The sequence below is a fragment of the Coregonus clupeaformis genome, unplaced genomic scaffold (genome assembly GCF_020615455.1).
Source record: "Coregonus clupeaformis isolate EN_2021a unplaced genomic scaffold, ASM2061545v1 scaf0035, whole genome shotgun sequence".
In the NCBI taxonomy this organism is placed as follows: Eukaryota; Metazoa; Chordata; class Actinopteri; order Salmoniformes; family Salmonidae; genus Coregonus; species Coregonus clupeaformis.
The window spans coordinates 883,893-898,021 of NW_025533490.1; the positions used below are offsets into that span (position 1 = coordinate 883,893).

The 14,129-nt window shown below is 46.0% G+C and overlaps 1 protein-coding gene across 2 annotated transcripts in view; it reads left to right on the forward strand.

Annotated features, from left to right (window-relative positions):
* The window catches only part of LOC121566020 (calcium-binding protein 8), a 121,075-nt gene that overhangs the window by 20,840 nt on the left and 86,106 nt on the right, over positions 1-14,129 (forward strand). For both annotated transcript variants that reach the window (XM_041876281.2, XM_041876280.2), the window contains exon 4: positions 8,844-8,956. In XM_041876281.2, the coding sequence (XP_041732215.1) occupies positions 8,844-8,956 (113 nt within the window). The remainder of the gene's footprint in view (positions 1-8,843; positions 8,957-14,129) is intronic.

Sequence of the window (14,129 nt, forward strand, 5' to 3'; positions counted from 1 at the left end):
TTTCACACCATGATCACGCACACACAAAGACATGGAAAAGGTCATATACACACTATCAGACACACACATATACATAAATAGATCCCGCTCTTCCTTTTTTACACATTCATACACATGGGCCTACATATGACTACATAATCACATACATTGACATGAGTGCTCATTCACCATTATGCACACACATTTACATGTACATACAGTACATTACATGCACACAGTAATGTGCACTCATTCGCACCATACTTTCATATCACAACCTCCACTTTACACTTTAAATAAGCATGAAGGATCCTACTATCCAAACACACACCGGAGGAGCACTTAACATATCCCATAGTCCCACTGTAGCAATATCTCTCTAAGCTGTCGATGTGTAACATGTTGGCAGTGGTCCCTTGCTCCATTTCATCTTAATGAACCGTATTGCACATATTTACGCTGACACGCGCACACACACGATTACAGTAGGTCACACAGGGTACCTGTGGTTTCTGTACTGAAGCCATCCATGCTGTGACCTACCAGAGAAGATCTACATCAGCTGAAATCTGCTACTGTAGCACAACACCCCATCTCACCTTTAACCTCTGACCCCTGACCTTTGTTTATCTGTTTTTTCCTTGACTTTGTCCTCGTAGTTCACAGTCAGCAGCTCACCTACTGACTCAAGGAAATTAGAAATCAACCAGACTCCTATTTTGAGAGAAGCAGAGAACCGAAGCCGGGTTTGCACACTGCTGACAGCATGGATATTCATATTTCTAATTGACATATTGAAGTAATTGGAATTGCAGTAGGCATGAACATATTGTTGCTTCAGGTTTAATTGAAGAGTTTCATTCCAAAACGCTATACAGTTTCAGAAATGTTGGTAAATTTGCTTTTATTGTTTGAAAGAAATTACCAAAGAGATTGGTGTGTTTTTTCACTATCTAATCATGGCATGGGGTTGTTCAATGACATACATGTATTTGTTTAAAATCTATCACTTGATGGTTTCATTTCAGAGAGACAAATAATCATGTTTTTGTGCTAAATGCTACATACAGTGCTATGAAAAAGTATTTGCCCCCTTTCTAATTTTCTCTACTTTTGCATATTTGTGATACTGAATGTTATCAGATCTTCAACCAAAACCTAATATTAGATAATGGGAACATTGGTGAACAAATAACACAACAATTACATATTTATTTCATTTATTTCATAAACAAAGTTATGCAACACCCAATTCCCCTGTGTGAAAAAGTAATTGCCCCCTTACACTCAATAACTGGTTGTGCCACCTTTAGCTGCAATGACTCCAACCAAATGCTTCCTGTAGTTGTTGATCAGTCTCTCACGTCGCTGTGGAGGAACTTTGGCCCACTCTTCCATGCAGAACTGCTTTAACTCAGTGACATGTGGGTTTTCAAGCATGAACTGCTCGTTTCAAGTCCTGCCACAACATCTCAATTGGGATTAGGTCTGGACTTTGACTAGGCCATTCCAAAACATCAAATTTGTTGCTTTTTAGCTATTTTCATGTAGACTTGATTGTGTGTTTTGGATCATTGTCTTGCTGCATGACCCAGCTGCACTGTGGAATGCAGTGTTTGGTTTTCGCCAGGCATAATGGGACCCATCTCGTCCAAAAAGTTTACTCAAGTTTGCCAAAAAGCACCTGGATGATCATCAAGACTCTTGGAAGAACGTTCTATGGACAGATGATTCAAAAGTATAACTTTTTGGACGACACGGTTCCAGTAATGCCTGGCGAAAACCAAACACTGCATTCCACAGTAAGAACATCATACCAAAGGTCAAGCATGGTGGTGGTGGTGTGATGGTTTGGGGATGCATTGCTGCCTCAGGACCTGGACGACTTGCCTTAATAGAAGGAACCATGAATTCTGCTCTGTATCAGAGAATTCTACAGGAGAATGTCAGACCATCCGTCTGTGAGCTAAAGGTTGCACAAGCAGTTATTGAGTGTAAGGGGGCAATTACTTTTTCACACAGGGGAATTGGGTGTTGCATAACTTTGTTTATGAAATAAATATGTAATTGTTGTGTTATTTGTTCACTTATGTTCCCTTTATCTAATATTAGGTTTTCGTTGAAGATCTGATAACATTCAGGATCACAAATATGCAAAAGTAGAGAAAATTAGAAAGGGGGCAAATACTTTTTCATAGCAATGTATCCGCCTAACTCTCAGAGAAATAAGTAGTACTGCTAAGATTTACACAGTCAAATGTAAAAGATAACTACATTTTTGATAAAGAACTGTACAAATTATACATTTGTGACATCAATATAAAAAATAAAAAACATTTTGCTAATGTTTTCAATACAGTAATATGAGATCTGGATGTAAAACGTTTCGTAATTTAGCAGATGTTCTTATCCAGAATGGCTTACAGTATTAGTGCATTAATCTTAAGATAGCTAGGTGAGACAACCACAGTCAAATATACAGGAACTTTCCATTCCAGCTAAATAATGAAAATAGGATAGCGTTTTGCAAACACATTTTCATACACATCTAAAATCTCGGAATTAAAAAATCTGAGAACAATAACACATTGGTACACGTGAAGGTACCCATAACCAATCATTTCTGATGAAAAAACTTGACAAATTGGTGGATATAGTGTTTTGGAAATAAACTCTTCAATTGGAAGCCGGCACCTTCTGTGGAATCATTAGATGTGTCAAAACACTGGATAATTGGAGAAATATTCATCACGTTTTTCACTCATTAATCTCTTGTTTAGCTTGTATTCTCCACTCAAATGTTTGTTGTTTGTTTGTTTTGTTTGGCAGAATTTCTAGAAAAACTGTAGTGGACTGGTCTCAGAGGAAGATAGAAAGCTCATAACTGAATGCTCAAGGTTGTGGACTGCTTCCTATTGCCTCTCCACTCCAGATAAGAATGATTAGCAAAACAATTTATCCTCCCCTACTATTAAAGTATACCTGCTGTCAAATTGAAGGTTTGCTTGAAATACCGCTTTCGTCTCCTGCTATGACAAGTTAGAACATCTAGGAGCCCCTATCTGTCATATTTGTTATAGATATTGCTTGTACACACTGAGGTGTGACAGCAATCAATGTATGAGTCCATGTTGGTTTGGTAGATGGGGAGACTGGAGGACCATTTTCATCTGCGATGCCTTTGAAATTGTCAGTTGATTTTACTTGCTGTGACTGAGTGAGGACACTCCTTCAGAAGGAGATAAACACTGGCCAAGATAAGAAGGGTTGGCTGGATTGTTGTTGCTATTACTGTCACGACTTCCGCCGAGGCTGCACCCCTCCTGGTTCGGGCAGGCTTCGGCGTTCGTCGCTACTGCCAATCCCATTCTCATCACTCCACTTGTCATGTCTTGTCAATCACACACACCTGGTGCTCATTCCCCTAATTAGTATGTGTATAAGTGTTCCCTCTGTTCTCCTTGTCTTTGTGAGTGATGGTTTGTTGTGAGAGCGTGTAGCTCGGTTGATCTACTATTCACTGTGTTGATGCCAAGGTGGATGTTTTCCCTTGTATAGTTTCGTTTAATGCTTTGGGCCTTTGATTTATGTAAACAGAATAAACTCTGGACTTCGGTATTTTACCACCTGCGCCTGACTCCTTCATTCACACCTCGTCACAGAATCACTCACCCGATCTGATATGGAGTCAGCAGGAGAAGACCGCATGCCTGGAGTTGTGGCAAGGGTCCAGGAGCATTCCTCGATGTTGGCCAGCTTGGGGGAAGCGATGGATTGGGTTCTTCAGGTGGTAGAACGCCTGGAGAGGAGAGGATCCAATCTATCGAGACCAGCTGGTCAACCGGATCCAGCCACCTACACCCCAAACCCTGGAGGGATCCAGATATCCCGGCCACCGACGTTTGATGGGACGGCAGCACGATTGAAGGGATTCCTACTCCAACTGGAGTTGTATTTCTCCAGCATCAGGCCGGAGCCCCGGGAGCGGGAGAAGGTATCCGTCCTCGTTTCCTGCCTTTGTGGGAGAGCCCTGGAGTGGGCCAACGCGGTGTGGAACAAGGGAGGTACCGCGTTGGAGAACTACGGGGAGTTTGCTCGCCTCTTTCGGGCCGTTTTTGATCACCCGCCTGAGGGTCGCGAGGCGGGCAAACGACTGGTTCATCTGAGGCAGGGGACGAGGACCGCTCAGGACTACGCGCTGGAGTTCCAGACGCTGGCAGCGGGGTCCGAGTGGAACGAGCGGGCCCTGATCAAACATTTCCAGTGCCACCTAAGGGAGGATGTCCGATGGGAGCTAGCCTGCCGGGATGCCATGCTATCGTTCTCCCAACTGGTGGACATGGCCATCCGGCTGGACAATCTGCTAGCAGCCAGAGGACGTCCTGGTAGGGGTCTGCCCGTTCCCACGCCGGATGACTCTGACCCCGAGCAGATGGAGCTGGGGGGAGCCGCCGGTCGAGAGAGCGCAGGAAGACAGCGACAGTGCCACTCGGGTGGCACGAAGGGACAATCCACCTCACGTCGCAGTCAACGTTTTTTTGGGTCTGGAGGCGGTAGGCAGGGTACTCACGCATCACCCCAGGTAACAAACACCCAAACGTGTTCAGAGCCCTTTGCGGCGCACTGTACTTTATCTATCTCCTTTCCTGATTACTTGGTAGGTTCCCAGTGTAAGGCAATAGTCGATTCAGGCGCAGCTGGGAATTTTATGGACAGGGCATTTGCATGCCGTCAAGGCATTTCATTGGTTCCCCTAACCATTCCACTCCCCATCAGAGCACTTGATAGTCGACCATTAGGGTTCCGGGTTGGTTAAGGAAGTTACGGTACCAGTCACCATGATTACGCAGGAGACGCATGTTGAGCAGATCACCTTTATGATTATTGAGTCTCCTGCTTACCCTGTAGTCTTGGGTATACTGTGGTTAGCCCTTCACAACCCCAATTTCTCATGGCCGCAGAGGGTTCTTACGGGGTGGTCGCGTGAGTGTCCGGGTAGGTGTCTAGGTGTTTCCGTTGTTGCGACCATGGTGGAAAGTCCAGACGGTACCTCCACCGTGCGCATTCCCCCCGAATACCATGATCTGGTGCTCGCGTTTTCAAGACGCAAGCGACTAAATTACCACCTCATCTGGAAGGGGATTGCGCGATAAACCTTCGGGTAGACGCTGTACCTCCCAGGAGTCATGTGTATCCCCTGTCGCAGGCTGAAACGGAGGCTATGGAAATATACGTCACCGAGTCCCTGCGCCAAGGGTATATAAGTCCCTCCACTTCACCTGCCTCCTTGAGTTTCTTCTTTGTCCCTGCGCCAAGGGTATATAAGTCCCTCCACTTCACCTGCCTCCTTGAGTTTCTTCTTTGTGAAGAAGAAAGATGGCGGTTTACGCCCGTGCATTGATTATCGACCACTGAATAATGTGACGGTACAATTTAGTTATCCTCTTCCCCTCATTCCTTCAGTGATTGCATGGGGCCTGCTTTTTCACCAAATTAGACCTCAGGAGTGCCTACAACCTGGTGCATATTCGGGAAGGGGATGAGTGGAAAACAGCATTCAGCATTATGAATACCTGGTGATGCCCTACAGTTTGATGAATGCTCCATCCGTTTTTCAGTCCTTTGTGTTTTGGGACATGCTTGGTCGTGGTGTGGTGGTCTACATTGAGGACATCCTGGTGTATTCCGCTACGCGCCGAGCATGTGTCCCTGGTTCGCACAGGTACTGGTCCGACTGCTGGAAAATGATCTTTATGCCAAGGCAGAGAAGTGTGAGTTTTTCCAGCAGTCAATCTCCTTCCTCGGATATCGCATTACCACCACAGGTGTGAAGATGGAGGGAGACCGCATTGCAGCCGTGCGTAATTGGCCGACTCCAACCACGGTAAAGGAGGTGCAGCGCTTCCTTGGCTTAAAGGAGGTGCAGCGCTTCCACTAGCGTTCGTAGTGGAGGTGGATGCGTCCGAGGTAGGGATAGGAGCTGTCTTATCCCAACGCTCAGGCACGCCACCCAAGCTCCGCCCCTGTGCCTTATTTTCTAAGAAGCTCAGCTCGGCGGAGCAGAACTACGGCGTTGGTGATCGGGAGCTGCTAGCTGTTGTCCGAGCTTTGTCGGTGTGGAGACATTGGCTCGAAGGGGCGAAACACCCTTTCCTCGTCTGGACAGACCACCGTAACCTGGAGTACATTCAGGCAGCGAGGAGGCTGAATCCTCGCCAGGCCAGGTGGGCCCTCTTCTTCACCCGGTTTGATTTCACACTCTCATACATTCCGGGTACGAAGAACGTGAAGGCATACGCACTGTCTCGACTGTATGACACAGAGGAGAGGCCCAGAGACAACACCCCCATACTCCCGTCCTCATGCATTGTGGCGCCGGTAGTATGGGCGATGGACGCAGATATAGCGCAGGCATTACGCACAGATCCAATTCCACCGCAGTGTCCAGCTGGGCTGCAGTAAGTGCCTGCGCTTATCCGTGATCGTCTGATCTACTGGGCACACACGTCACCCTCCTCTGGTCATCCAGGTATCGGTTGTACAATGCTTTGCCTGATCGAGAAGTACTGGTGGCCTACCTTGACTAAGGACGTGAGGGTGTATGTTTCCTCATGCTCAGTGTGCGCCCAGAGTAAGGCACCTAGGCACCTCCCAGCAGGTAAGCTACAACCTTTACCAGTTCCACAACGACCATGGTCTCACCTGAGTATTGATTTTCTCACTGATCTTCCGCCCTCCCAAGGTAACACCAATATCCTGGTCATTGTGGACCGCTTTTCAAAGTCCTGCCTGACCTCTGGATTTCACCCCGAGAGTAATGGGCAGGTGGAAAGGGTAAATCAAGATGTGGGTAGGTTCCTGCGGACCTACTGTCAGGACCGGCCGGGGGAGTGGTCGGTGTTCCTGCCATGGGCAGAATATGCTCAGAACTCTCTCCGCCACTCCTCCACTAACCTAACACCCTTCCAATTTGTTTTGGGTTACCAACCGTGCGTCGTCAGAAGGCCAACGCTGACCGCCACCGCAGGGAGGCCCCGGTGTTCGTACCGGGGGATCGGGTCTGGCTCTCGACCCGGAATCTGCCCCTCCGCCTGCCCTGCCGGAAGCTGAGCCCGCAGTTTGTGGGGCCGTTTAAAGTCCTGAGGAGAATAAACGAGGTGACATACAGGTTGTTACTCCCCCTGATTACCGTATTAACCCATCGTTTCATGTGTCTCTCCTCAAGCCAGTGGTAGCTGGTCCGCTCCAGGAGTCTGAGGTACGGGAGGTTCCTCCACCTCCTCTGGACATTGAGGGGGCCCTGGCGTACACGGTCCGTTCCATCCTGGATTCGAGGCGTCGGGTGGGGGGCCTTCAGTATCTCGTGGAGTGGGAGGGGTACGGTCCGGAGGCGGGACATCCTCGATCCCTCCCTGTTGAGGGATTTCCACCGTCGCCATCTGACTCGCCCTGCTCCGCGTCCTCCTGGCCGTCCCCGAGGCAGGGGTCGGCGCACTGCTGGAGCCGTGCGTCGGGGGGGGGGGGTACTATCACGACTTCCGCCGAGGCTGCCCCCCTCCTGGTTCGGGCAGGCTTTGGCGTTCGTCGTCACCGGAGTACTAGCTACTGCCGATCCCATTCTCATCACTCCACTTGTCATGTCTTGTCAATCACACACACCTGGTGCTCATTCCTCTAATTAGTATGTGTATAAGTGTCTGATGCCGAAGTCCAGACTACAAATCTGTTCCCCTTTGTGAGTGATTGTTTGTTGTGAGAGCATGTAGCTCGGTTGAGCTACTATTCACTGTGTTGATGCCAAGGTGGATGTTTTTCCCTTGTATAGTTTCGTTTGACGCTTGGGGCCTTTGATTTATGTAAACAGAATAAACTCTGGACTTCGGTATTTTACCTCCTGCGCCTGACTCCTTCATTCACACCTCGTCACAATTACCTCTCTATCATTACAGTGAGAGATGTTCTCAAAACATCAATTTGTGTTCTGTTCAAAGCAATTTGCCTCAATCTCGTCTCATTTTCATGTCTATAGACGCAACACAAAATATCATGGTGATCAAACGGAGGAGGTATCCATAGCCAGGTACATGACCAGATAATTGGGATTTGAGGGTGTTTATTGTGTCTTTGTCAAGCTAGCAGCTGTGTGAATTAGACACGTGACACATTCACGGATGGCCATTGATTCTTTCTCTCTGAGCAGCAGCTGCAACAGTCCAGCTGATCTCTATAAGATATGGATGGACTCATTGAGTTGATCTGATAATCTGTTCCACTGTCAGAGCGATCCATCAGATTGTTATCCAGCTCAGCAGAATGCCCTTGGTGGATTGCTTAGGAGCTTGTGGTCTTTGGAGATCTCAGCATTGCAATTGCTCCTTTGCTTTATATAGGGGTGTTATGCTCGTAAAACATGATGCCTGGCATCAGCTGCTTTTGTTAGGAAGTGTTTTTGGTTTAAATCAGATCCGTCCATCCATCCATTCATCCATCCATCACGATAGCTCAGGGGCCCTGACCACACTGGCTGCACTGCCTGACTGTCCCCAGTGATGAGGCAGGATGCCACTGCATATGCATGGGCACAGAGAAGGACAATTGATGGCATCAAACGTGATAGTGCCAGCGTGCCCTAAGGAGTTCACCCCCGTCAGGGTAGAGGGAGGAGAGGAGGAGTGAAGAGGCAGATTGAGTCGCCCTGCATGGGCAGCACACAACCTCTTCTGCAGGGAAATGAGGAAGATGAGGGAGGAGAGAGAAGAGGTATTGAAGGGAAAGAATACCTACTCAAATGAAGACTTGGTATAAAATACAGTTATTGTCCTTCTTACTGATTTGCAATAAAACTTTCTTTGTGAATTTCTTAGGAGACGGGCAGGTGGACTTCGATGAGTTCATGACGATCCTGGGACCCAAGCTCTTGTTGTCTGAAACCAGGGAGGGCTTCCTGGGGAGCACGATAGACAGTATATTCTGGCAGGTAAGGACTTCTCTCTTTTAACCTCTATCTTCTATCACCTTTCCTTTACCAAGCAGTGGCCCGCAATAGCTGCAGTCATGGCCAAGTTGTGCAATAGCTTGCAGTGAAATCGAATAAATGTATTCATCTTGATTTGCACAATGATGATAGGTGTAGAGGCAGCCAAGAGTGTAGTGTGTCAGTTCCTGATGGCCAGATGTTGTCTTGTCTGGTGGCAGAGCCTCCTGCCTTGAAGATGCTGGCAGGACATAACCTATGTGCCATTTGGCCAGATGTGCCTGCACTGAACCATAATGGAGGGGGGAGAGGATGATAGCTAGCGAGGGAGTCAGAGTAGTGAGTGGATGACTAAGATGGCATGAGAGTGTAATAAAGGGGAACAAAAGTATAGTGTGTGTGTGTGTGAGAGAGAGAAGTAACAGAGTGAGTGGAAGTGACAAGGTGAAAAGATTTGAGGGTGGGGGGTGAAGGCGAATGAATGAAAGTGTGAGAGAGTGTAAGGGAGAGAAAGACTACGAGAGAGAGAACCCCACTCAGGGAGAGAGAGAGAACAACCATAGCTGCAGGAAGTATATATATATATTTTGAAAAAAAATGTTTTGACGAAAGTAGTGCACTTGACAAGAAAATCCCAGCACCCCTATAAAGGAGAGAGAGAAAGAGAAAGTGAGAGCACAACACTCTAGGAGGGAGAGAGAAAGAGAGGGACATTTGGCTCTGTGGAGCACACTTGGCAGGTTTCTCTCTCTGATGCTATCATGGCTGTGACCCGGTTTGTCTATGGGGAGCAGGAGCTCTTGGTTTACACTGTGAGGACATGCTCTCTGGTGCTGCAGGTGCAGACACTGTGGTCTCCATGCCAACCCTGTTTGACTGAGATGAGCTGCTCTGACCTTGGCTTGCTGATATGAGAAGAGAGGATGGAGACCAGAGCGGGTGGTTGTCTGGAAAAGTGTTATCTTTCAACAACAAAAAAAGGGGGGAAATCAGGGAATTGGAGTTGCTCAGATGATTTCTAGCTACTCCTCTAAAAATTGTCTACAGTTGTCCTCCAAAGAGGGGGGCTAGAGTTGGTCTTGTGTCTCTGGAGGAATTGGTTCCCTCACTTTCATACTCACATTTATCACTGTTTGATAAATTAATATCCAGAGGCGCTTGGTTGATAATCTTGCTAGTCTAATCTTATTTGTGATGATATACAGTAAATCTCTGTTTGCTATTCAGAAAATAGTATCTTAACGTGATTCCATCCTGATAATCCCTCCTCATTCTTCATGGTCGATGTATTGTAGCCTACAGTTTTACATTTTGATGTCCGGCTTCCTGAGTTAACTTGTATAAACGTGTGTGTGTGACACCTGTTTTTGTTGCTCAGTGGTTCTCCTCCCCGTTTCCTGTTTGCATGGTTCTTATGAACGTACAGTAGCTTGTCTCTCTGAGTCAGAAACCTTTTGTGTGTAGTAGTTGGTCTCTTTCTGAATTGAGAGCAGACTATTCATTCACCTGAGCTCCCTGCTCTCTGAATGAGTTTGACAGAATAATCTTTATATTTTTTTACTTTAATGTCTCTGCATGCAAGTATAACAAAAAACATACTTTTTTATTTTATTTTATTTGCAGTAACTTGAATTGTTAGACTTGCATGCAGAGACATTAAAGTAAAAAAATATAAAGATTATTCTCTCTTTTAACCTCTACTTAGACTACATAGCAATTTACGTTAAGGGGCTTGTTGGGACTCTTTGGGATTTGAACTTGCAACACTGTGTTTTCACCCAAGTGTTTTCCTAACCAGACCACTAAGCAGATATTATAGAGAAGCAACAAGGCTCTAAAAAGCCTCCTCTTCAGAGGAATCATGCAATTAAGTAGGTGGAGAGAAGAGAGTTAGAGAGAAGAACGCTGAACCAGCATGTCCTGTAGTTAAGACTCCTTGCCACTCCTTGTCATTGCCAAAGAGACTGGCCTTTTGGCAATCTCAAGGTCATGGTTAGAAGGGTAAATGCAAACAACAACCATATGGGCGCTATCCCAACTTCCATTCCACATTGATGTGTTTCAGTTACAGTAAATAGAGTACAAACACTTAACGTTAATGAATATAGTACTCTCTACCTGCCGGACACAGACGTCAATTCAACGTCCAGTTTTGATTTGTATTTGATTGAGTTGTCAACTAATGTGAATTCAACATGAAATCAACAAACATTTGAAGCATGTTGTTGGATTTAGGTTAAAAGTTGGGTGAAAAAAATACAAACATTCCCGAAATTCCTTTATGATGTTGACTTCTATAAAAATCCAATCAGTTTTCCATGTTGATTCTACGTAATCACATTAATTTTGTTGTTGTTGAAATTACTTGGAAACAACGTTGATTCAACCAGTTTGTGCCCAGTGGATATTTACATTTACATTTTAGTCATTTAGCAGACGCTTTTATCCAGAGCGACTTACAGTTAGTGTGTGCATAAACATTTTTCATACTGGCCCCCCGTGGGAAACGAACCCACAACCCTGGCGTTGCAAACGCCATGCTCTACCAACTGAGCTACAGGGGACTTACTATACCTGTAAAGCACTTTGTTGATGTAAAAAGAGCTTTATAAAATACATTTATTTGATTGATTGATGGAATGAAAACCAGACAGAGGCTATGATGAACAAAAACAAAGTAACAAAGTGATATAAAGGCCATCATCAAACAAGACCGGCAAAGCTTTCACATCACAGCATTATGACTGTGCCTCTTGGCAGAACACATCTGAGGTGAAATCTGAATACATTTGAATAGGCAACCTGTTCCATAAAACATGAATGAGGATGACGGGCCAGACACACAACAATTCTGCGACACTGAAAGCATTAGCCCGGAGACTAGGAGAGTAACCTTATGAATGTTCCTGACTGTCAAGGCTTCCGCTGGCGTTTCATAAATCTCTGATGCCTCGGAAGGGAGGATGGAGGATGAGGACGGTGCTGTTAAGTATTTATTCTCTGTGGCATGTTGCGTCAGGATCTTTCTCAATCAGGGGCTATGTGTGTCACCAAGCAGGCGCAGGGCTCCTCTGCTCAGTCTCTCTGAGAGACACCAGGCTGGTGTTTGTGTTACCAAGCACAAGGCTCCTCGGCTCAATCACTCTAAGAATCAGGCTAAAGATGGCACAAGGCAGCTAACTTATTAGACACTTCAGACTTTAGAGGTCTTCAGCGGTTATGCAACTGGTGCCGCAGCAGAAGAGTTCTTAAGCCCAGTGCCATTTTTTAAATTGTATTTATATAGATTTTTTACCCCTTTTTCGTGATATCCAATTGGTAGTTACAGTCTTGTCCCATCGCTGCAACTTCCGTACGGACTCGGGAGAGGCGAAGGTCAAGAGCCATATGTCCTCCGAAACACGACCCTGCCAAGCCGCACTGCTTCTTGACACACTGCTCGCTTAACCTGGAAGCCAGCCGCACCAATGTGTCGGAGGAAACACCGTGCAACTGGCGACCGTGTCAGCGTGCATGCACCCGGCCCGCCACAGGAGTCGCTACAGCGCGATGGGACAAGGACATCCCGGCCAGCCAAACCCTCCACTAACCCGAACGACGCTGGCCAATTGTGCGCCGCCTCATGGGTCTCCCAGTCGCAGCAGGCTGCGACACAGCCCAGGATCGAACCCGGGTCTGTAGTGACGCCTCAACCACTGCGATGCAGTGCCTTAGACCACTGTGCCACTCAGGAGGCCCCCGCCCAGTGCCATTTCTGAGTCCTGTTTATCTGTTATCTGAAAGCTACTCAGTCAATTATCTTTTTAGAAGTTGACTACCAAACCCTATGACATACTGTATCACCCAATCTAAGCGAATACTAATTTCCTCAAGTCGAATTTTAACATAGTCATACATTGAGGTCAATGGAGTAAGTGAAAATGTACCTTAAATTCAAGTTTATGATTTGTTTGGTAGATAAACAATTACATCTACTAATGTTGGGGTGGTGATGTCACACTCACATCCTTCCCATTTGGAGGTTGGTTTGTTCAGTAAGAAATTATTTAACATTCTGTCATGGCTCTCACCTACCTACTCACTCATCTGTGCTCTTGTAGCAGTTCTTAATGTACCTAATTATCCCATTGGGGTGAATATGTGCATATAATTAAACAACGGCAAACATCTCATGTTCGTGTTGATGGGAATGTTAATAATCTGTCTCTCGCTTTCACAGGGTTTCTCTAATGATACCACAATTACAAGCACGCCTCACCAGCTTTTCATGTGGTTTGGGGCTTGAGTGTCATTGCTTTGATATTCTCTACACTCTGAGTAAGAGTCTCCATCTTTTAAGTATTCCTGAGAGCATAAAAGGCATTACTCTCCCTCTTCCTCTTCCTCTTCCTCTCCCTCTTCCTCTCCCTGCCTCTGACTGGCACACAAAGATAGTGAGGATCCAAAGTAAACAAGCGTTATGAGAGCTTTATGTGTCACTCCCTTTACTCTGTTTCTCATTAGTACTGCAGAATACAAAAGACGGTCAACAGAATAGTGATGTCCGGGTTGACTCATAACCCGCCGTCACCGTGGGCGGGTTTAGGGTCATTAAATATTGTGTGGATGAAAGGCAGGTGGGTGGCGGGCGAGTTGAATAAAGAGAAAACAATACTTTACAAAATCCATAAATGTATCATTCTTGTGCAATTTTTATCTATAGGCTACATTGAGGGTTTTTTTCTCATTATTTTAGGCTTTCTGGCATTAGTGCGTAAACCTAAGCTTTAGGGCCTAACTGTATGCGCGTCAAAAAGCCTACATGCCAAATGCTTTCGGGAATGGCAGAAAAGTTCAGGTCGATCCACAGAGTTTAATTCAATAAGAGAAATGCTGCGAAATGGAGAGTTGAAAATAAAGAGAAGGGAGGGCCAGAAAAGTAAAGTTAGGAGAAGATTTGTTGAAGTGGTAAAAGAGGATGATAGCAGTGCTATGTTATGTGCGAGGATTGTGAGGCGCTATACAAATTCGACAGTCACAAGAAGGGGACTTCAAATAGGTCTATGGAACATCAAGGGAACTGTAGCCTACTGTTCAGATCGGTTAAATGGAAACTGAAACTGGGCACTGACTGTAGGTCTAGAACCTCTCACATAGCCTTAATATTAACTCCTGCAGAATTAAGCATTTCTTGTGG